General features: G+C 34.2%; 1 protein-coding gene and 1 long non-coding RNA gene across 10 annotated transcripts in view; one reads left to right on the top strand and one right to left on the bottom strand.

The window, feature by feature from the left end:
* The window catches only part of LOC309648989, a 1,142,769-nt gene that overhangs the window by 910,750 nt on the left and 205,960 nt on the right, over positions 1-26,059 (top strand). The window lies entirely within an intron of this gene.
* The window catches only part of CYLD (CYLD lysine 63 deubiquitinase), a 58,971-nt gene that overhangs the window by 19,535 nt on the left and 13,377 nt on the right, over positions 1-26,059 (bottom strand). For 7 of the 9 annotated variants that reach the window (XM_082437065.1, XM_082437071.1, XM_082437064.1 and 4 more), the window contains 3 exons: positions 7,111-7,209; positions 5,430-5,546; positions 273-652 (listed from right to left, as the gene is read on the bottom strand). In XM_082437065.1, the coding sequence (XP_082293191.1) occupies positions 273-652; positions 5,430-5,546; positions 7,111-7,209 (596 nt within the window). The remainder of the gene's footprint in view (positions 1-272; positions 653-5,429; positions 5,547-7,110; positions 7,210-26,059) is intronic. The other 2 variants (XM_082437068.1, XM_082437069.1) reach the window with 2 other exon arrangements.

Below are 26,059 nucleotides of genomic sequence, written 5' to 3'. Positions count from 1 at the left end.
CTTACTGCATTCTGTTTAATATAACGAGCCTAAACATATTAGCCTAAAAATCTACTTTCATTCCTTGAACATAGATCAACTAACATTAAGAATAAGTGGATCAGATGCTTAATGGGTGGCAAAGGATGTCAGGCAACGTGGTAATAAAATTTTTCTCTAGTGATGGCTTTGTGGATAAATAAAATATCTCACCAAAAAGCAAAGAATAGGGAAAGATCTGTACAAAACCCCAGACAGAAGAGAAATGCAGTTTTTAGGTCAAATTGAATTACCAGTTCCAGTCCCGCCAGTACTTCATTGAGTCCCGGCGGCTGCCCAATCCAACGGATCACCCCGTAGAAAGGAGGATTCTCTTTAACCTCGGCCAGCGAGCCCACTTCCAGGCCATGCGAGTTACCAGAAGATACGGCCAAGGGTGGACTCTCCTGCACGGGTGCATTGTTTAGCTCTCCCATCACAGACTGCACTGACAGAGAGAGCGGACTGTGGCTAATACTTCCATTGGTGTTGGGCATCTTTGTCAGACTAAAGGGTAAAGAATGAAATCTGTTCTCGCTGGATAGTGAGTTCATGGAAGGAGGTTGCAGTGGTGGTGAAGCGTGTCCAAAGTCTGGAGAGATCTCCGTAAGCGATTTTGCAGGGTCTTCAGCAACTATAAGAAATTATTCTTAATTAGAGAAATTTATTCAAGAATATTAAATATGCCCTACATCTCTAAAGATTAATATATACATAAGTCCAACTGCCCACCTGACCTCTTCTAGTATGATTCTCGTAAGCATCACAAACTTACTACCTCCAAGACAGTGTTCTTGATTCACATCCCCACCTCCAAATTTTTCTTCTTCAGTAAATGGCACCCAATTATTCAAACCAATAAAATATGTTATTGATTGGAATTGTATAGGTTATATTCTTTGTCCAAAATACAATTAAGTTACAAAAACCAATACAAAAAAGAGAGCAAAAAATTTAAGAAAGATGCTTCTAAATAACTAATGAATCAAAGAAGAAATGATAATGTAAATTCTTAAAATAAAGAAAAAATAAACACTTGAACACAACTAAAGTAATACTTATAAAAGAAATGTATAGACTTAATAGTTCACTTTAGAAAAAAAAGAAAGGTAATATTAATAAACTCAGCATACAACTTAGGAAGTTAGAAAAACAACAGAATAACCTCCCAAAAAGTAGTCAAGAGGAAAGAATAAACACAAAAACAGAAATTAATGAAAGAGAAAACAAACATCCAATGAAAAGAACCAAAGCCAAAAGCTGTTTCATTAAAACAACTAATACAGTTGCCAGGCAGGTACTGAAAATCAGTGTGGAAAGAACAAACTTCTTAATAAACGGTGTTGAGATAATCAAGTATCCATATTTTAAAAAAATTAAATTGGACTCCCCTGTCATACTCTACACAAAAACAATTTCCAGATGTCTTAAAGAAAAATGTCAAAGGCAAAACTACAAATTTTCGAAGAGAATATAGAAGAATGTTATTTATGACTTTAGGGTAGAGAGAAATATCTTAAACATGAGTATACAAACCAAAAAGGAAAAGACTGACAAATATGACCACATTAAAATTAAGAGATACTTGTCCATTAAAAGGCATCATAGCAAGAGCAGAAATATGAGCCACAAACAAGGAGAAAAATATTTGTAATCCTTATTTCTGACAAAGGATTAGAATTTGAAAAAGGTCTATAAATCAATTTTTTTAAAAGACCAGAAAAAAATAGAAAAAAAAATGGACAAAAGACTTGAAAAGGGAGCTCACAGAAAAAGAAACCTAAATCACCAACAAATCAATAAAAAGATTCTTGCCCTCACTAGTAAATACATAAAAGAAAGTCAAAATCAACATGAGACAGCATTTCAAAAGGTAAAGGTCTTAGAACATTAACTATTGGTGAGGATGAGGAGTCAATGATACCCTTACACAAAGCTGATGGGAGTGTGAATTGGTGTAACTATTCCAGGAAACAGTTTGGCATTATTTAGTAAAGGAAAGATGTGCATATCCCATGTACATCTAGTAATTCCACTCCTAGGTACATACCCTAGGCATGGGTAAGAATGTTAGTAGCAGAGCTGTTAATAATAGCAAGAAAATAAAACCAATTCAAATGTCCATCAATGGTTGAATGGATAGTTACATTGTGGTATATTTAAATACCGTATTTCACAGAAATGAAATGGAATGGAATGCAATGCTATACAGCAATGAAAACAAATAAATCATCATCACATACTACAACTTGGATGAATCTAGACACATAATGTTGAGGGAGGAAATTACACAATATACATACAGTCTGATTCCTTGTATATAAAGCTCAAAACCATGCAGAACTAACAGTATGCTGTTTAGATGGTCAAACTCATAAAGCGATAATGAAAACCAAGAGAGTGATAAACACTAAGTTAAAGATGATGGTAGCTCAGAGGAGAGTGAAGAGAGCAACAATAGGAAGAAGCGCTGAGGGGATTTCAAAGGGAATGATAATGTTCTTTGCCGTAAAGTGAGTAGTGACTCCATGGGTGTTCACTGTACTTTATACCTTATCCATTTAAGATTCTTTACTGATGATATTTAATCTAAACATTTTTTAAGTTATTATTTTCTTTCCCAAACCCTCAACCCCCCAAGCCCAACACTCAATTCCATAAAGCAAGATGTTGTTTCTACCTCCAAAATATACCTCAAATTTGTCCACCCCTCTTACCCTCTCCCATCATCTCCCCAGTCAAAGCCACCATCATCTTTCACCCTGCAACCAGTCTCTTACCTGGACTCTCTGTCCCTCTTCTCGCCCCTCTCCAATCTAATTACCATACCACAACTAGTGAGATCTTTTTAAAATTTAAAGATCTTACGTGATCTTGTATCATTCCCTTGTTTAAAACCGTCAATGGCTTTCCAGTACTCTTACAATAAATACTAAATTTCTTACCAACACTTACTAGGTCCTAAACGATCCAGCTCCTACCTACCTCTCCAAACTCATTTCATACACCTCTTTTCCTTGCTTACTCTGCTGCAGCCGCTCTGGCCTACTTCCTGTTCCCCAAATATAATTTCTCACCTCAGGACTTCTGCCTTTACTATTTCCTCTGCCTAGAATGCTCTTCTCAAGCTCTTTTTCTGGCAGTTTCATTCACATCATCCAGATCTCAACATAAATATCATTTCCTCAAAGACTCTTTTCCAAACCATCTCTGGAGCCAGCTTCCCACCAGCTGCTATAACCTTGTTCATTTCCTTCATGGCACATGTCACAGTTACCTTGTCTGTCTATACACTTATTGTCTATCATACCAACTAGAACATAAGCTCCCTACAACGAGGAACTTTGTTAGTCTTTTCCATGGTTGGATCCACAACACTTGGTATAGCCACTAACAGAAGAAAATACTCAATATTTGTAATAAAAAAAAAATTGAATAAATGAATCAAATGTTATAAAGAATAGCCTTTAAAATGTGTAAGTAAAACAACTACAGATATGATGTTCTTTTACAAGTAAATTGCTGCTATTTTCTCATTTAAGGATGCAGGCCTATTCCATACAAATTTCATTACTTCATATGTCTTTTTGGACCAGTTAGAAGGTCACTATATTAATCCAGACAGCAAAAAACAAAGGAAAGGATCTGAACTAAGGCAGTGGTTTCAGAAATGAAGAGAGGGGAAGGATTCTAGTGATATTAAAGAGGAGGAAATCCCTAGGACTTGGTGACATCTGGATGTGACTAATGAGAGAGAGAGGAGGTTCAGGATGAAGCCGAAACTTATATTTTAGGCAACTGGATTCATGTCTCCACCTCCTCGCTCCGTAAAAACATAACTCACAAGGCCATCAGTGACTGCCACTGGCTAAATCCAATGGGTTTTTGTGTGGTCTTTATCTTATTTGCCCTCTCAGAAGCATTTGACACTGGTGTCTATTAGCTCCTTGGCTTCTTGACCCAATAACCTCTTGTTTTGCCCACATCCTCTGGTTACCTTTTCTCTGTCTCCTTTGAAGACTTCTCCCCCTCCCAGACATTATGCTCCTCAAGGCTCAGACTTAAGCCACACCCTCCATCCCTACTTTCTCTGTAGGTGATACTACTCAGGATTTTAATCACCACATACGTGAAGGCAACCTACAAATTTATTTCTCCAGCTCTTAACATCTCTTTTAAGCTCCAGATCTACATATGCAACTGCCCACTTGACAAATCAACTCTGGGAAGTTCAAAAGGCTCCTCAAACTCAACATATTCAAAGCAAATCCATCACTTTCCTCCACAACCACCTAATCCATCACCTTCCTCCATCATCACCTAAGTATGCAGGCCAGAAAACTAGGAGTCATCACTCACATCTCTTTCTTCCTTACCTCTCACTTTCAATCTATCTGTGAGTCCTGTCAATTCACTTCTGATATCTCATAGCCATCCACCTCTCCCCATCCCTTCCCCAACAAGTCTAGCCCCAGCTACTATAATCTACGGCTGAGCCTATCAGCAGCCTTCAACGGTGTCCTTGCATTCACACAGCCCCTGCTTTACTCCCCTGTCCACCCTGCAGCCACAATCATCTTTTCAAAAGGCAAACCCTGCAAACCCCTTGCTGAAAATCCTTCAGTGGCTTGCCATTTCCTTTTAATAGGGTACACCAGGCTCCACATGCCCTGGCCTTGTTTGCCATTCCATTCTCATCTCAGAAAATGTTCTCTCTCTCTGTTCTGGCTACTCTGGCTCTCTTTAGTCCTTGGCAAACACCAGCTCCATTTTACCACAAGGCCTTTACATATGCTGTTCCTTCTGCCTAAAACATTCTTCTGCCCCATTTCAATTTGTTATCTATCACTCCCCTGGTAAATCTAAGCTCATATCACTTCCTCCTAGAAATATCCCTGAGCCCCTCAAGTAAAAGCATCCCTTAATATACTCTCACAGCATCATACGCCTTCATTACACTCATCAAGACTGCAATTCTTCATCTGTTGCTGGCACACAGTAAGCATTCAATATATACTTGTTGAACAGATGAACAAAAGAAAAAAGAATAAACCAGAAGAAAGTGATGTCCCAAACCAAGGGAAGGTAGAGTTTTTTTAAAAGTGGTATCAAAACAAAGAATATCAAGATAGTAAAGTCTTTAAATGATTCAACTGATTCTAGAGATCTTCTACCTTAAACAAATCAATGAAGTGCAGAGAACAAGCTGCTAATACATTTTCTAAATATTACATTAACCTTAACAGCAGTGCAGTTCAAAGTGTGTATAATATTTTAATTCAGCAATATTAATAAAGAATAGTCTACTCATTCTGTTTCCAAAAACTATCTATATTGGTGAAAAAGCCATTTTTTCTCTAGTGAGTTAAAAGGAGAGAATCATTATAAAGAACACTAAAATTATAGATTACCTTCATCAATATACCATGAATTTTTTGATTTGGATTGTGGTTGTGAGTCAACAGAAGACCCATTTAAGGTATAAAATAATTCAGATCTGTTTCTATTTCCAGGGTCTGAGGTAGATCCTATGGAACAAGAAAAGTTCCTTTTAAAAATAAAGTCAATATGGTGTGAAAGTTTTTCCCGTAAGAGAAAATAATATGTATATGGTGTTAACAATTATTTACACAACCAACAGATGTATACAAACACAATATATTTTATTAGTGCCTTCAGCTTTTAAAATTTTGGTAACCATTTTTGCAGTGTCAAAAAGATTCTTCAGCCCAAGAAACAATATAAGAGGAGAACAGGAGTTAAGTTAAAAGAAAAGCCTGCTTTTTTTTTTTTTAAACAAACTGCTTTAAAAAATCATTTCATGTACTATGGCTTATTTCCAAATGTCAAAATCACCATTCCCCAGTTTCATTTGACAAACCTCTTGGTTCACAAACTTAACATATTATTTTAAAATGCTTGCCCTCAAAAGAAGGCAGTCTTCAAATGTATATAAATAGATGCATAAATTAAGTTTAAAAGATTTAAGGTTTAAACATTTTGGAATTGTTAGTCAACAAATCCCTTGCTGAATTCCTTCATGTCTCTGAAAAAGTGAAGCAGTATTATTTCTTATACATTAGATTTATTAAATGTAAGAAAGTGTTAGTGTAGCTATGCCACAGACACATCAAGACATTCCCCTGCCTCATTACTAAGAGGACATGCTATCGTTGAGAGCAGTGGGGTCTCCAGAACCTACAACAAAATCTGATTTCTTTTTCAATTTAAAGCAGATAACTCTACACTTCATACCTATAACTAAGATCTGCTACAACATAAGTAGTACACATATCTTAAGAAAATCTTTAGGCTATTCATATTTAAGTGAGAGTAGCAAATTGGTGCTAGCCTATCTAGATCCATAGGTTAACATAAAAAATACTATCACTTATATATTCTACTTAATTCAACATCTCCCAGGGTCCAATGTCACATAAAATATTTCTTAAAGTACAATTTCCTTTTAAATAAGCTGAAAAAGTTTTCTTCACTAGATAACTGAGGAAAAAATATTCTTTTCTTAACCTACATCTGAGTTAAAAATTCTTGCAGCTTTTTAAATTAGCTGTTTAGCTTGTATAACTACCACCCTATACATCTATGAAATATGTGGAAGCTAACCAAAAAACAACTAAAAACTCCACATGTATTGTAAGGGAGTCTCTGGAAGAAAGACAAAAATTTTTGCTTAGTGGTTTGGAATTTAATTTGTGCCACCTCTGTTAGCAAAATCCACATAATCTCTAGTATACTTTATCCTATAAACATTATCCACAAATGACTATTTTGTACAGTGCAACTCTAAACTATATATACAAATGTTACAAGTAGGGAATTCCAAAAACCAGCATATATGGACCAGAAATAGACACAGGTCCCCACAGGAAACTTTTCATCATTTAGAAAAGGTTGCGAACCCTTGGCTTAAGCAACACCATCTATAAACATTTTTTAGTAAACTACTAAAAATGTTTGCAAGAAGAAAGTCTACATATACATTAAGGAGTAATACATTTTAACCTTTTTTCAATGCTATGGCAAATCAAAAATCATGTAAATAACTAAGAACTGTATTCTATTAATCCATACCTGTAGCCTTTGGTTTATTATGACTGGATGAACCTTTGTCCCCAACACCTCTTGACATAAAGGCTAGTTTGGGAGGCCTCCTTTCCTGTGTAATGCTATCTGAAACAGTAAACATGTTTTTTAAAGATAAAAGCAAATTTTTATAGAAGAGAAACAATTGAGCAAATAATGACAATAACAACAACAATCCCTTTCCAACAAAAAAACAGAATTTTCAGAGTAGTTTTACAAATTCGTCAAGGCCATTAAAAGTACTGAAAAAGATCATACCAAAAAAAAATCATTGCTGTATTTCAAAACATAATTTCTACAATACACCCCAAGTACAATTCAGCTAAGTGCTTTAACTTCTTGAAAATTTAATCACTTTTAATCAATTTTATTTGATATGTTGAAACACCACCAAGAAAACCTTACTCAGTTTTTTGCAGGATTTCCCAAATCAGTATCCCCAGAACACCCCTGTGTGTTATGAAGTGTCCCACTCTCAAATATCTCTAGAAGATGAGATAAACAGACTTCTTTACTGCATAACCCCAGAAGCTTTAATATGCTAATATGCATTGTGAATCTCTCAAAAAGGGATATAGTAAACTTATTTGATAATTTTGATAACTTATTTGATAAGTTTGATAACTTATTTGATAATATTTTTTGTGCCACTCTACTTAGCATCTCAGATTAATATATTTCATGGGACACAGATTGGAAAAAGTCTGGTTAGGTATATGTATCAGTTTTTTAAAAAATATATATATATGTTAAGAATAACACAAACACATATACATATAAGAGAAAAAACACAGAGAAATACACAAATGAATAATGCAGAAAGCCAGAGATAAATAGCAACAATATTTCTGAAGAAAACACTTAAAACTTTTTTGAAAAATTGGTGCAATAATTTTGTTTTTGATACAAAGACTACCTTAAACCTTAAAGGCCAGTGATTTTCATAAGATATTCACAAAAACTGATCAAGCAAATGTAGAAAAGTCAGTCTGGAAAGTTTTCCCCTGGAAAGTTCAACATATCCGTGGAGTCCAACATGACACTTAAGAGTCCTACCTGATAAAGCTGTGTATCAGCAAAAACAGTATCACCCACAGTGGATTTTTGAGAACAGAAAGAGAAAAAGAGGGAAAGTTTTACATTTTAAACACAAGGAAAAGGCTATTTTTTTTAAGAAAAAGGAAATAACACTGAATTAATTATATATAAATGATGCTTGGTAACTTTTTTCCACAGTTGGAGGGCGAGAAGAATGCATTATTCAACTATATCTTAACTGTCTCATAATGTGATCAAATGGAACATTATTTTAATTCAAAAATATGAATACTGAATAAGCATGTGTTTAACCAAGTGATATAGTAAATGAAAGGCTATTTACCAATATTTTTATGATGTTACCATTCAAATATCTCTAAATACCACATGTGAGAGTTACTGTGAAAGGTAAAACTTCTTAGTCACTGGCAAAAGTTTCCAAATTACAGCATATAAATTGACGAAAGAAAACTAACTCCCAGTATTAACTGTAATTAATTGCATGTAAGTACATTTTGAAAAGATATTCACATGTATACCATAATCTATATACATTATACAGTTAGCGGTGATTATAATAAAGGCAGAAAATGGTCTTAACTAAGGCCGCCTGGCAGTACCAAAAGGCCCAACGGAGGAGCCGGTGGGGGACAACTCTGCTGGTGATGCTAGGGGAGAGCTCCAAGGGTTAGGAATATGCAGGGCACTGGAGCTGGAAATGGTGGTTCTCTTCTGCCAAAGACTTTGTCACGGGGGAGGTAGGCGCTCAAATATCAACTCGGAGGAACAGGACAGTCCTGCAGAATTCTATGCAGATAAAGGGTCACATGCCATATCTGACTTGCCCTCCAGCAGTTACATACCAACTAATTCTTCTTTCTTTATCACAACTATATTCATGATCCAAAATCAAAGCCTTCTATCTTAAATGAATTTTAAGAGATTACCATCTCAGGAAAAGGCAAGTATGAGAAAGTAAACAAAGTAAGGAATAAATCTGGCAGGCAATTTTGTGAGATTAAAACAATCCTGATTAAAAGATATTAAAAGAGATAGCAAGACATGTCCGCCAAACGGCATGTATAAAATGTTCATAGCAGCCTTATCTGTAATAACCAAAAGCTGGAACAATGCATTCTACAGGAGAATGGATAAACAAACTGTGATCTGTTCATGCAATGGAATATTACATAGCAATAAAAAAAGAAGAAACAACTGATATACACAACAACATGGACACTGTGTTGAGAAAAGAAATGAAGCCAAAAGTACCCATTATATATACACAGCAGGAGTGCATTCAAGATGATAAAATTAGCAGCCTGCCCATCACTCTTATTGATTTAATCAGAAAAAGAAAAATCCCTGGAAGAAACTTGGGTTGGAAATCGTAACAATAAACCAGTGAACAATAACAAACCACAAGAAATGTCTGTGAATTTGAATGACCCACTAAATTGAGAAAAATTGCTTAACTGATGTACTGCTTAACGTCATCAGCCACAAGAGCATAATTCAAACCCAAATGAGAAATTAATATCCATGGAGAAATCTACTGAAGAAAATGTAAGTTTACTTGGGTAGAATGAAGAATTATAAAACCCAATACCAGACATACTATACACAACAACAATGCAAAAATCTCCTTACGGTGAGACTACTGATCAAAATAAATATTTTCCTTATATTTTAGACAATTTTATATGAAAAATTGTTCAAGAAATCCCGGAAGGTCCGCAGAGATAACATCAGGGTTGCACACTGTGATCTAGTGCTTCAAAATAACCTTTTGGGCTCTAATTGTCTCATAGGAGAGGAGTCCTGCCTATACAGACAACATTCATGGTAATTCAGGCTGACAATCTCTACAGAAGGCCACTTAGCATTATCTATCAAAGTGTAAAGTACACACACCCTTTGACCCAGCAAGTCTACTTCCAGGAAGTTATCTTTTTTTTAAGATCTTATAAATATTTTAATGTAAATATGAGTATAATATATCCCATTTAAATACCCAGAAAAGTATATTGATGGCACACAAGAAAAATCTACAGGTGACATGATATTGAGAGAGACAAAACACGAAAGGACAGAATTAGTATCCAAAATGATCTGAAAATGGAAGACTGGATAGCTCTAACGACATGAAGTTAAACAGGGACAAATGTAAAGTCCTGCCATATGTCCCCCAAATCAACCATACAAATATAGATCAGAAGCAGAAGTACATGTGAACAAAATTGGGGATTTAAGTCAAGCGTAAGTTCAGGAATCATGAATTCATTAGTTTATAAGTGCATTCATTTAGTCAAGAAATACTACCAACTCCATGCAAGGACGGCATTACCGTGTCTCTGGGAATATAATTCAAACTGTGACAGGGCTGTCCCAAAATCTTTTCTGCCAAAGTCCTGTTCTATTGCAATAATTAGCCTACATACAGACTACGGTATTCTGTTCCCCTCTAGGTGTCCAAGTGTGAAGGTGTCTTTAACAAACCAGGTCTTATTCAGAGTATCTGGAAGGCATGCCATATGAGAAATAGCTAAAATGACTCAAACTATTTAGGCTGGAGAACAGAAGATGTAGGTGTCAAGGACACTCATCTTTGAATATCTGAGGGTTGCTACAAGGAAGAGGGGCTGGATTTGTCCTAACTTCATCCCCAGTTAGAACTAGAATCAATGAGGGAAGTTATAGGAAGGTAGAGGTAAGCATGTATCATACAAGCAGTGACTTTTTCACAATTAGATCTGTCTAAAATGAAATACTCTAATTTTCTTCCAGACAAAGTGACTCTTCTATCAAATGAACACATAAGTAATCTTTTAGCTATACTGGATACATGCAAACTGAAACATACATATGACATTACTCACTGAAGCATTGTTTATAATAGCAAAAGACTGAAAACAGCCTTAATGCCCATCAGTAGGGGACTGGTTTCAAAAAACTGATACATTTATAAAATGAAATACAATGCAATAATTTAAGCAAAAGATTAAGTATGCAATTTATGTACTAATATAAAATGATCCCTATGATCGATCTACTGTTAGCTTTTTTTTAAAAAGGTGCAATTTACTTTTCTGGGAAGATAAGTTGGTATACTTTTTCCTATTCCTTCTGATAAGTACAGCTAAAAACTCTGGATGTAACATATAAAACAAAACTGAGAAACCTCTGAAAGGCAAAGAGGAGAAGGCAGATCAGCTAGGGAGCACAGGACCTAAGGAGTTACACGAGATTTCCCTGGGTTTTCTTATTGCCTCATATATCCCAGACTTAGAGCTGAAGAAGGCAGCAACCTGGAAATGCCAATGGGGAGAGACAAAAGAAACTCCCAACAAAGGTATCCTCTCATTAGTCAAAGAATGAGAAAAGACAAACCCTAGTAAGACAGAAACTTTTAGACAATAATCACTCTATTGCAGCCAAACACAGTGGCCACACCCACTCCAACAAAGGCCAAGCAGGGAATCTGGACTTCTGCCTCCACCTGACAATAATGAGGTGACACACACCCCCTGAAGCGGCAAAAACAAAGTTTAAATATGATCTAGAACCTCAGAATATAATACCCAACTGTCCAAGTTTCAAATAAAAATCACTCATCATACCAAGAACCAGGAAGATGCCAAAAAGAATTTTAAAAGACAGTCAATAAATGCCAACACTGAGATGACAGAGATGTTAGAATCATCTGACAAAGAACTGTAAAGCAATCATGATAAAAATGTTTCAATAAGCAATTACAAACACACTTAGGAAAAAAATGAAAAATAGAAAAATTTTTACATAAAAGATAAAGAGAAAGGAATATTAGCATACCACTAAACAAAGTCATCAAACCACAAAGGAAGAGAGCAGGAGAAGAAGGGAACAGAGAAGAAATACAAAAACAGCCAGAAACACTAGGCTCCATAAAAATCGAAATATTTTGCTTTGTGAAAGACTCTGTTAAGAGGATGAAGAGATAAGCTACAGACTGGGAAAAAAAATATTTGCAAACCACATATCCAACAAAGGACTAGTGTCTAGGATATATAAAAAATTCTCAAAATTCAACAGTAAAAAAGCAAATAATCCAATGAAAACATGGGCAAAAGAGATGAAAACAAAATTCACTAAAGAAGATACATAAATGGCAATCAGTACATGAAAATAGATATTCAACACCATGAGCTATCAGGGAAATTCAATTAAAACCGTAGTGAGATATGACTACACACATCTCAGAATGGCTCAAATAAAAAATAGTGACAATACCAAACGGTGGTGAGGATGTGGAAAAACTGGATCACTCATAGATTGTTGATGGTAATGTAAAATGGTACAGCCACTCTGGGAAAGTGTGGCAGTTTCTTAAAAAGCATGCAAATACCACATGACCAGAAGTTGCACACCTGGACATTTATACCAGAGAAATGAAGACTTATGTTCACTTGTGTTCACTCTACACAAATGTTTATAAGCATTATTTGTAACAGCTAAAAACTGGAAACAAATCAGATGCCCTTCAATGGGAAAACTGTTAAACAAATAGTGGTATAGCCACAACATGGACTATACCTTAGCAATAAAAAGGAATAAACCAGTGATACACACAACATGGATGAATCTCTAGAGAATTATGCTGAGTGAAAAAAGCCAATCTCAAAAGGATTCTTGAAAAGACAGAATTGTAGAAATGAAGAACAAATTAGTGGATGCCAGGGTTAAGGAGAGGTTGGGGACAAGACGGGCAGTGTGACAATAAAAAGGCAACATGAAGTATCCTTGTGGTAATGGGAATGTTCTGTATATTGACCATATCAATGTCAACACCCTGGTTGTGATCTTACACTGTAGTTGTATAAGATGTTCCTTTGGGGAAAACTGTGTAAGGGGTACACAAGATCTCTCTGTATTATTTATTACAACTGCATGCAAATATATAATAACCTCAAATATTTTTAAATCATATATCTGACAAAGGGCTTATATTCAGATTTATAAGAATTCTCAAAACCCAATAATAAAAATAAATTAACAAGAAATTGGCCAAAGATTTGCACAGATACTCCACCAAGGAAGATACACAGATGACAAATAAGCACATAAAAAGATGTTCAGCATCACTGGCCATCAGGAAAATAAAAGTTAAAGCTACAACTAGATGCCACTATATAGCTATTAGAATAGCTAAAATTTATAAGACTGACCATACCAAGCGCTGGCAGGGACATGCAAAAACTGGGATTCTCACACACTGCTGCTGAGAATGTAAAATAGTATAACCACTTTGGAAAGACTGTTTGGCAAGTTGCTGTTGTCTTGTTTTGTTTTGTTTTGTTTTGTTTTTAAAGTTCAACAATCACCTACAATAGTACCAGCCATTCCACATCTGGGTATTTACCCAAGAGAAATGAATACCTATGTCCATACGAAGACTTATACGTGAATTTTCATAGCAGCATTATTCATAATAGCCACAAACTAAATAGAAACAAGCCAAATATCCACCAACAAGTGAATGAAAAAACAAACTGGTATATCCTTATGCTTATAGGGAAAACACACTGTCTTTTCCTTTGCTCTCATGCTCACAACAATTTTGACACTTCTGGCCACCAAATGTGTGAGGAGTTTTCCCACACTAAGCTGTGACACCAGCTGGGTGTCCTACAATTCAATTTGGTTCTGACGCTATCCACCTGGGGTTAGCAGCAAATCCCACAAGTTAAGGGCTCAGTCCCAAAAGACCGTAAGCTTTGCAGTAACCTGCAAGCTCTCAAAACCCCATACTTTGGGAATGTTTATGGAGACTTCATCAGATAGGCATGCTTGATTATTAACTCAATTTCCAGCTCCTCTCCCCTCTCCAGGGGATGGAGCTGTGGCTGAAAGTTCTAATCATGGCTTGGTCTCTGTAGTGACCAGCCCTCCACCCAGGAGCCCACTAAGAATCACCTCATAAGAACAAAAGACACTTCTATCACCCAGAAAATTCCAAAGGATTTTAGGAGCTCTGTGTCAGGAACCTGGGTCAACGACCAAACATGAGCAAGACTCAGGGGCAGAGACATATATATATTATACATTTATATATAATATATATATATATATTATACACACATATAATATATATAATATATATTATACATATATAATATATATTATACATATATAATATATATTATACATATATAATATATATATGTATTATTTCTCACTATAGAATAGAATACTTCTCAGCAACAAAAGGGACATGTGGATGAGTCAACAAATAATTACGTTGAATGAAATAAGTCAGACCCAAAAAAAAAAAAAAAAAAAGAATACATTCTGAGTTACTCCATTTATATGAAATTCTAGGAAAATGTGAACAAATGTATACTGACAGAAAAAAGATCAATGGTTGCCTAGATTTTGGAGGATGGGACACACAGAGTGGAAGGAAGCAAACACAAGGGGCATACCTTGGGGTGATGGACATGCTCACTATCTTGACTGCGGTAAAGGTCTCACGGGTCTACACATTCATTAAAACATAACAAACTATATAATTAAAATATGCGCAGTTTACTATATGTCAATTAAAACTCACTAAAATTGTTAAGATTATAAAAAGAAGGTACAAAAAAGTGTATAAAATATGCAAACACTGAACAACAAAGAAACGAATTAATCAAGAAGGATACAGAAGATAATTAGGTAGTTGGGGGGCAATGCTAGGAGGAAAAGGTCTCATACACCCTTTGAAAATTCTGTGCGAACATGAATGTACTACATAATCTAAAAAATAAAATTAGTATTACATTCCTAACTCCCCAAACTAAAAAAGACAATACAGATTGGACTAAAAAAAGCAGAAATTTAGGGGAGGCACTAATTGATATGCTTCATCACAACAGGTTTAAGAACCTGAATATAATGTCGAATTAGACATGTTAGAGGTTTTTAATATTTAAAACAGTAACAAATGGGACTTCCCTGGTGGCGCAGTGGTTAAGAATCTGCCCGCCAATGCAGGGGACACGGGTTCCATCCCTGGTCCAGGAAGATCCCACATGCCGCCAAGCAACTAAGCCAGTGTGCTGCAACTACTGAGCCTGCACTCTAGAGCCTGCGCACCACAACTACTGAGCCCACACGCCGCAACTACTGAAGCCCGCACTCTCTAGGGCCCGTGTGCTACAACTACTGAAGCCCGCATGCCTAGAGTCCATGCTCCACCACAAGAGAAGCCACCACAATGAGAAGTCCACACACCGCAATGAACAGTAGCCCCGGCTCGCCACAACTAGAGAAAGGCCGTGCACAGCAACGAAGACCCAATGCAGCCAAAAACAAATAAATTAATTAAAAAATAAAAATAAATAAAACAGTAACAAAGAGAGGAAAAACTCTTAACAGGTTGAAGACTCCTGCATTTTTAGTCAATGGTATTCTTCAGAAGCCTACTGTAATAAGCAACTGAATAGGATGAATTCTTTCCTAATCTCATCAACTGTTCAACTGCTTCCAAAAAAATTTTTTTAATGCTGTAAATAATTTTTTCCTATGGGTGAAGGTAATAGGGCAAGAAAAAAACCAAGAAACTAAATGAGATTATGACTATTTTCTTCTTTCTCAAGAAATGGCTGTTAATGATGACATGAAATATAGATGAAGACCTATTTAATTTAAATAAATGAAATTAATTTTTGTTTAGACAACTTTGCTTTTTAAAGCTTATTTGCAGGCTTTATTTTGTTGGCAAAAAAGTATAATTGGTGTATTATGTAATAAAAGCTGGTATCATTCCTAATTATCTTCTATTCATGGTTTATGAAAAGGAAGGTTTAAAAGAAAAAAAAAAGCATTCTTTGCCTTGCCTGTCACTGCTCTGAGAGCCAGTAACAATGACAATGATAGTCACTGATCTATAAGATCAAAGTTTGCCTGACAAGTGATTCCTAAGAGATTCATGTAACTAATTTTGATTATTTTAATCCTACATCACTATTTAAATGAAATATAATTGTAAATGTTTTTGAAGATAAATACTACTAAAGATGAATTCTTTGTGAGGTTATATATAATTCCATCACATGAAAAATAGAAATGGTAGCTTTTTCTTTTCTTTTCTTCTTAAGTGCTACTGTAGAACCCAAGATCATTTACATTTCAAACCAAATCGAGATATGGAAAAAGTATACAGAAAGAAATACAGCTCTGGAGTTTGAAAAAAAGGGGGTGGGGGCATTTCAAATCTTTATTCTACGGCAAACTGAGAAAAACACAATCAATTATAAATAAGCCAACCTCATATTTCACGTATCTTTTTCTTTCTTAAATTATAATACTGAACTAATGATTTCCCCAGCCTCCCAACTTACTTGATATAATGAATTATATTTAGTTGTAAAACGGAAAATTCAAAGAAATTCAATTAAGGTAGGTAAAAAGGATGATTATACTAATAAGGTTTTGAGCTTTCAAAAGTACCCTTTGGACATTTAAAAAAAAAAAAGGGGAAGAAAGAAAGAAAAAGAAATACCCACAGAGATATTTGATTTGGTAAGACAAGTTAAATTACATTTATCCATGTGGTTCTGGTGAGACAATATTAGCATAGAGTTGATTATCCCTGTAAGAATAAATAATGAAAGAAAATTGATTTTACAAGGGATTCCCCTTAGCTATCCAGCAATTTAACATTATGAAATTAGCATAACTCACAGAATTTGCTTATTAGGACAGGGCTTCTCAACCTCGGCAAGGCTAACATTTCGGAGCAGATCTTTTTTTGTGGAGGGCTGCTTGCTGCACTGTAGGATGTCTAGCAGCATCTCTGTCTCTATCCCCTAGATTCAAGCAGTACTCCTACCCCAGATGCGATGATCAAAAACGTCTCCAGACATTGCAAAATGTCTTCCAGGGGCAAAATCACCACAGGTGGAGAACTACTGGCTTACAACTAAAATGACCTTCTTATGAAGGTTTTGTACTAATGCTAAAAGTAAAAGTAAAACAAAACAAAACAAAAAACTTTAAAAATTGCTTAACATACCAAAAAAAAAAACACAGTAAACTGTGACAGTCTCAAAAGAAAAAACTGCAATGGATACCAATGCACGGATGATTCTGATGTTGTAATTGGCAGAAAAGAATTGTAAAGAGGCTATTATAACTATGCTTAATGAAGTAAAGAAAAATATGCTTACAGTGAAGAAGAAGATAGGAATATCTCATCAGAGAAATAAAAACTAGAGAAACAAAAAAAGGAACTGGATGGAAAGTCTTAAAATACTTTTCAAAACTTAAAAATACAATATCTCAAAAAATAATGTATTGGATGTGTTAAAAGCACAATGCGGACAAAAGAGGGGGAAGTGAATAAAACTGAAGGTAGAACAATAGAATTATCTAAAGAACAGAGGGACTAAAATTTGAAAAAATATTAACAGAATCTTAAGGATAAGGGACAATACCAAAAATTTTGACATATATCCAACTGAAGGTACAGAAATAGAGAACACTGAAAGGAACAGAAAAAACATTTGAAGGAAAAGAAAAATGGCTAGACGTTTCCTACTTTGTTAAAAAATATAAATTTACATATCCAAGAAGTTTAGCAAATGCCAACCAGGATAAAGATGAAGAAAATCATGCTAGGCACATCATAGTTAAATGCTGTAAGCCAAATATAAAGTCTTCAAAGCACCCAGAGAAAAACAACATATTACATTACATACAGGGTCACAATGATTCAAGCTGCTGATGACTTTTCATCAGAAACTATGAAGCCCAGAAAATCACAGAAAACCAACTTTAAAGCAGAGTTCTATATATACCCAAAATATCCTTCAAATATGAAGGCAAGATAAAGATATTCTCAGACAAAGAAAATTAAGAGAAATTCATTTCTAGAAGACTTCACTTCAACAAACACCACAAGAAGTTCTTCAGGATGAAGGAAAATGATAAATAGATGCACAGATCTTTTAATTCTTTAACATGTAAATGATTATTTCAACAAAAAATATAACATTTCCTTGTGCATTTTTAAAGTACATAGATGTAATGTACATGACAATTAATAGCATAAATAATGAAGAAGAGGTAACTAGATTTACATGGTTACAAGGTTTCTACACCTTAAACTGATGTATATAATTGGCACAATATTAACCCGAACTAAACTAAAACATTAAGGATATATACTATAATCCCTGGAGAAACCACTAAAAGCAATATTACAATGAAATATAGCTTAAAAACCAATAGATTAATTAACATATAATTCTTAAAATTTTTCAAATAATCTACCAAAAAGGTAGAAAATGACTGTAAGAAGAATGAAAAACAGAGGGACAAATAGAAAACATAAAAAACAAAAATTACTTTAAGTGTTAATAGATTAAACACAACAACAAAAAGACAGAGATCATCAGAATGGATTTTTTTTTTAAATGACATACTGCCTAAAAATAAACAAGTGGGATAGAGTGGAAAAATGGAGTAAAGAAGGTGGGGCGGGGGGAAACATCTCAATCCAAAAGAACACATTGGGGATAGGGCAGACAAAGTAGGACAAATAGAAAACACACAAGATGGTAGAAATAAATCCAATTGTCAGCAATGATAACTATTAATAGATTAAAATCTTCAGTTAGAATATAAAAATTGTCAAACTATATTAAGAAACCAACTATATGCGGTTATAAGAGACATAACTAAAACATAAATGATGAAAAAGAGACATACCTGGAAAATACTAACCAAAAGAAAACCTATCTATATCATACAAAACAGAATTTAAGGCAAAAAAAAAAAAAAAAAAAGAAAAGAAATTACTGGAGATGGAGGCAGTCACCACATAATGAGAAATCACTTAGAAGATACAACAATTCTAAATTCTAGGTACCTAAAAATTCTAAACTTGTATGCAGCAAATTAACAATTTCAGAATTAAAGCAAACACTTATAGACTTAAGAAGAAATTAACAAATCCATCATCACAGGGGGATGTTTTAATATACCTTGTTCAGTAACTGTTAGACCTCACAATTAAAAACTCAGTAATGATACATAAAATTTGAATAGCATAATAAATTAGCTTGACCTAAGGGACATATAAAATATGCATGAACTACATGCAACTCCAATTGAAGAAAACACATTCTTTTCAAGTACACACAGAACATTGCTGAAAATTGATCACATACTAGGCCATAAAGCCAGCCTCAACAAATGTCAAAGGATTAGTATCATATTCTCTCACCATATCAATCAAATTGAAAATTAATAACGATAAAAACAGACACCTGAAAAATTTTAAAGTACATTTTAAAATAGTTGATGAATTACATTAAAAAAATCATGAAGGAAATTACAAAACACTTCAAATTTAATGGTAACAACATAACTATATATCAAATGTTATGGAATGTAGGTAGTTGGGTACATAGAATCTATAGCCTTAGATGCTTTACACTAGAAAAAAAGACTAAAAATTAACAAGCTAAGCATTCAAACTAAACAGTTTAGAAAAAAATAGAATAAATCCACAAAAAGTCAAAGAAAAAATAATTTTTAAAATTACTGAAACAGAAAATCAATATATCTAGAAAGGATTAAGAAATCCAGAAGATGGTTTTTTGAATAAATGAAAGTGAGAATCCTCTGGCAAGATTCTTTTTCTCTGTCTGCCTTATTTCACTTAGCATAATGCCCTCACAGTCCAACCACATTGTCATAAATGGCAGGATTTCCTTCTTTCTCATGGTCAAATAATATTCCACAACATCTTCTTTATCCATTTATCCATTGATGGACATTTTGGTTGTTTCCATATCTTGGCTACTGTAAATAATGTTGTAATGCATATGGGAGTGCAGACATCTTTTTGAGATCCTGTTTTCATTTCCTTTGGATATACATCCAGAAGTGGGCTTGTTGGATTGTAGGGTAATTCTATTTTTAATTTTATGAAGAAAAAGGCAAATACTGTATGATCTCATTTATATGTGGAATCTGAAAAGGACAAACTCAGAAAAACAGAGAGTAGAGTGGTGGTTACCAAGGAGTGGCGGGGTGGAGTGGCTAATCATTAAAAAAGAAATAGTGTACAATTCCACTTAAATGAAGTACTTAGAGTAATCCAAATCATAGAGACAGGAAATAGAACCGCAGTTGCCAGAGGCTGAGGGTAGGGGAGAGATGGGCATTTACTGCTTAATGGGTACAGAGTTTTACAAGATGAAAAGCATTAAGGAGGCAGATGGTGATGACTGTTATACAAAATTATGAATGTGTTTAATACCACTGAACTGTACCTGTAAAAATGGTCAAGATGGTAAGTTTATGCCATATGTACTTTACCAAACAAAAATGTTTTTTAATTTAAACACATGCATTAAAAAAAATTTTTTTTAAATTTTACCCCAACACTTTCCAAGGAACAGGCCCTTCCTGAGGCAAGCCCATTCCAGGGCATTATGTAAAAAAATTTTTAAACATGCAATGCAAATGTGTTCTTTAATTTTGAAACATGGAAAAATTAGCAAACTGGACCAAGCAATGCATGACACATGATAAAACTGGACTTATATCAGGAATGTAAGGCTAATTTAATATTAGAAAATTAGCAGATCAAAAGAAAAGAAACATAGGACTATCTCAATAGATAAAGAAAAAAGTTTGATAAAATTCAATATCCACTCATGATAGAACACTTTGACAATGGGGAACAGTGGGTAACTTCTATAACCTGATAAATGACAGCAACAACAATAAAATCCTATGATGAACATCATACTTCATAGTGCAATGCTGAAAGCATTCACTTTAAGATCAGGAGCAAGGCCAAGATGCCTGCTATCACCACTTCTATCCAATATTATACTTACAGGGACACCAGGATAACAAAACCATATTTTAAAAATGAAAGATAGAAGGATTAGAAGGAAGAGGTAAAACAGTATTTGCAGATGATAATGACTTGCTACTAAAAAAGTAATCTACAGATAAACTGTGAATAAAGATTTTAATAAGATTGTTTATAACAAAACTCAGCACACAAAAGTCATCTGAGATACTACTTCACACCCACTAGGATGGCTAGTCAAATAACAACAGAAAGTCAAATAACAACAAAAAGATGAAGAAATCAGAATTCTCATACACCGCTGTAAAATGCGAAATGGTGCAGCCACTTTGGAAAACAGTCTGGCAGTTCCATAAATGATTAAACATGAGCTACCATATGACCCAGCAATTCCATTCCTAGATATATACCCAGGAGAAATGAAAGCATACATCCACACAAAAACCTGTACACGAATATTTGTAGCAGCATTATACATTATAGCCAAAAGATGGAGGGAACCCAAGTGTCATCAACAGATGAATGGATAAAAAAAATGTGGTATATTATTACAATGGAATATTATTCAGGCATAAAAAAGAATGAAGTACTGATATATGCTACAACATGGATGAACCTTGAAAACATTATGCTAAGTGAAAGAAGTCAGTCACAAAAGAGCACAGATTATATTATTCTATTTATATGAAATGTCTATAACAGGCAAACATACACAGACAGAAAGTAGACTGATGGTTGCTTAGGACTGAGGAGGACGAAGGGATAATGGAGTTATAGCTAAAAGGTACAGGGTTCCTTTTTGAGTTGATGAAAATGTTCTCCAATTGACTGTTGTGATAACTATACGTATCTGTAAATACACTACAATACACTGAATTGTGTGGCTTAAACTAGTGAATTATATGGTATGTGAATTAGATCTCAATACAACTGTTTTTATAAGTAGACTATATTTCTACTTATCACCAAAAAACTATTAGAAAATATGTTTTACTTTATAATGTATCAGAATACATGCAAGAAATGGAGAAAATTATAAAATTTTACTAAAAAGAGATTAAACAAATGAAAGGCTATACATTGTTCATGTATTAGAAGTTTCAATATAATAGAAATGTCAATTTTCCTCAAATTATTCCACAGCTTAACTGCAATTCCAATCAAAATCCCAATGGAACTCTCATAGTATTTGATAAGCTGACTGTTAAATTTACAGTGAAGAGTCAAAGGTCAATCACAGCCAAGACACTCATTAAGAAAAAGAACAAGCTCAGGGTTTATTGTTTTGCTCTTCTGATGTCAATTAAAACACCTGGTTATTAATTTTAATAAATCTGTTTAGTTATCAAAAAAAAAAAAACAACAAGAAGGGAAATGTACTCTTACAGCTGTAAGACTTCTTCTAAAGCTATGATGATAAACGCCTAGAGGTCTTAACGTAGAAAAAGAGTAGACCACAGAAAGAGATCCATATATACATATGTTAAAACTTGATTTATACCCAGCAAGCATGGTAGAGAAAATTGGGTATATGTACCTCATATCCTACACAAAATAAAATCTAGGTGTATTATACACTTAAATGTGAAAAGCAAAACTATTAAACTTTTAGAAGACAATATAGAATAACAGGAAAACTCAGAAGAGCAATGAGACAGGACTAGGGCTCTTATTAAAACATATTATAATGAATCATTAAAAACAATGTGGTGCTGAAGCATGAACAGACAGAATAGGAAGTCCAGAAATAACTGAAGTATATGTGGGAGTTTAGTATGATGAAAGTGGCATCTCAAAGGAGGAAGAAAAAGATGGACTTTTCAATAAATGGTGTTGGGACAAGTGGGTAACTATATGGGCAGGGGGGTGGAAACTAAATTAGATCCATATTTCACATCATACATCATATAAAATAAAAATGGATCAAAGATATAAATGTAAAAAATAAAACCACAAGAGTACTAGAAGAAAACATGGGGAAATTCCTTTATAACCTTGGAATGACAAAATCCAGATGCCTCTAACAAATTTGATAAATTCAGCTATGTAAAAATTTTAAATCCTGTGTGACAAAAATCACCTAAAGCAAAGTCAATAGACATTAAACTAAGTGAAATAAGCTATATACAAAGGACAAATATTGTATGGATTCCACTTACATGAGGTATCTAGAACAGGCAAACTTATAAAGACAGAAAGTAGAGAACAGAAGTTACCAGGGGCTGAGGGAAGAGAGAAATGGGGAGCTATTTCTAAATAGGTATAGAGTTTCTGTTTGAGATTATGAAAAAGGTCTGGAAACGGCAGTGATGGTTGCACATCATTGTAAATATACTTAATGCCACTGATTGTACACTTAAAAATGGTTAAAATGGTATATCTTATTATATATATTTTATCACAATGTTTAAAAATGAGGACAATCAGATAAGCAAACAATTAAAAAAACTAATGACAAATGAGGGTTGGGGACAAATGAGACAGGAACATTTGCACCTCATATCTCAAAAGAGTTTACAATCCTAATACATAAAGAAGAAATTGGTAAGAAAAAAAACGATAATCCAATTTTTTTAAATAGACAGTAAATATGTATAAACAGTCCACAGAAAGAGAAATACAAATTTCTCTTAATCATACGAAAGGATGCTCAACCACATTCATCACAGACATGCAAATTAAAACTATACTGAAATATATCCTTCACCTATCAGATTGGAAAAAAAATTTATGACAAGGCTATAAAAAATCCCCCTCATGGAACCCTCCTATGCTGTTGGTGAGAATGTAAACTGTTGCACCCACTATGGAAAACAGTGTGGAGGTTCCTTAAAAAACTAAAAATAGAGGGACTTCCCTGGCAGTGCAGTGGATAAGTCTCCACACTCCCAATGCAGGGGGCCCGGGTTCGATCCCTGGTCAGGGAACTAGATCCCACATGCATGCCACAACTAACAGTTCACATGCCACAACTAAGGAGCCTGCATGCCGCAACTAAGGAGCCCTCATGCTGCCTCCCGCAACTAAGACCCAGTGCAACCAAATAAATAAATAAATATTTTTTAAAAAAACTAAAAATAGCGCTACCATATGATCCAGCAATCCCACTCCTAAGCATATATCTGAAGAAAACTCTAATTCAAAAAGATACATGCACCCCAATATTCACAGCAGCACTATTTACAATAGCCAAGACATGGAAGCAACCTAAATGTCCATCGACAGATGAAAGGATAAAGAAGATGTGGTATATGTATACAATGGAATATTACTCAGCCATAAAAAAGAATGAAATAATGCCATTTGCAGCAACATGGATGGACCTAGAGATTATCATACTAAGTGAAGTAAGTCAGACAAAGACAAATATATGATACCACTTATTTGTGGAATCTAAAAAATGATACAAATGAATTTATTTGCAAAACAGAAACAGACTCACAGACATAGAAAACAAACTTATGGTTACCAAAGGGGAAAGGGGGTGGGGAAGGGGTAAATAAGGAGTTTGGGATTAGCAGAAACAAACTACTGTATAAAATAGATAGACAACAAGGTCCTACTGTATAGCACACGGAACTATATTCAGTATCCTGTAATAAACCATAATGGAAAAGAATTTGAGTGTGTGTACACACACACAAACACACACACACACGCGTGTATATATATATATATATATATATATATATATATATATATATATATATATATATATATATGTAAAACTGAATCACCTTGCTGTACACCAGAAACACAACATTGTAAATCAACTATACTTCAATAAAAAAATAAAGAACAAAATAAAAAAATAAAAATAAATCACCCTCACACTGTGCTGGTAGGAATATAAAGTGTTATATCCACTACTGAAAGCAGTTTAGCAGTATCTAGAACAATACAAATCCATGCAGCTTTTCACCAAACAATCCCACTTCTGGGAATTTATCCTATAGATAAGCTAAGCACACGTGGAAAATATATATGTACAAAGCTATGCAGCATTGTTTGTAATAGTAAAAAATTAGAAACAATCCAAATATCCATCCATAAGAATCAATAAATTATGGAACCACAATACAATGGAAAAATAAACACTGTAAATAATGAGAAGAACCTCTCTATTCAGATACACAAAGAGCTCCAAGATATAGAGTGAAGAGAATAAAGCACCGTTCAGAAGAGCATAAATACTATGCTTCATGCCTAAAAAGGGAAGAAAGACTATGTATTTATATTGTATAAAGAAACTCTGGAAAGATATACAAGAAACTAAAAAAATAGTTACTAGTGGCAGGCAAGGAATGGAGTGAGGGGGCAACTGGAGCAGAGGGGATAAGAATGGAAACAAGATACCCTCCTATACTGTTTCATTATTTTGATTTGAGCTATGTGAATGCATTTCTTATTAAAAATTATTTTAGTAACTTGATAGTTACTAAACTTAAGGGTATTTGTATTGGTCAAAACTCAAATGATACAATGTATATTTCATTACATGTATGTCTTTTATCTCAAAAGGAAAAAAAACCCTAAATACTTATCTCTAGTTAATTATATGCGCGCTGAAGTATTTAGGAGGAAGTGTACTGATGTCTGTAACTTATTTTGAAATGCATTAAAAAAAAGGTGGATCAGTGCATGGATAGAGGGATGGATAAATAGATGATAAAGCAAGTACAAAAATATTAATTGTAGACTCTAGGTCGTAGGAATAGAGATGTTCAGTATAAAATTCTTTCAACTTTTCCGTATGTTTGAAATTTCATAATAAAATGTTGAAAAAATATTTATTAAAAGTTTAAAATAGAGAACTCATAAATCAATAAATAGACAAACAAATCAACAGAAAACTGAGCAAAGACACAAACAGGTATTTAACAGAAGACACAAATGTTCCATAAACATATGAAAAGTTATTCAACCCTACTTGTAATCAGGGAACTACAAATTAAAACCACCTTGAGATACCATTTCCCAAAGGCATCAGATTGGCAAAAATATTAATCAGTACCAAGTGTTGAAGAGGATACGGAAATACGC

This window comes from Balaenoptera physalus (genome assembly GCF_965194825.1).
Source record: "Balaenoptera physalus genome assembly, chromosome: 19".
NCBI classification, from domain to species: domain Eukaryota; kingdom Metazoa; phylum Chordata; class Mammalia; order Artiodactyla; family Balaenopteridae; genus Balaenoptera; species Balaenoptera physalus.
Note: the sequence above shows the minus strand (reverse complement) of the source record. Positions and strands in the feature narration are given on the sequence as shown.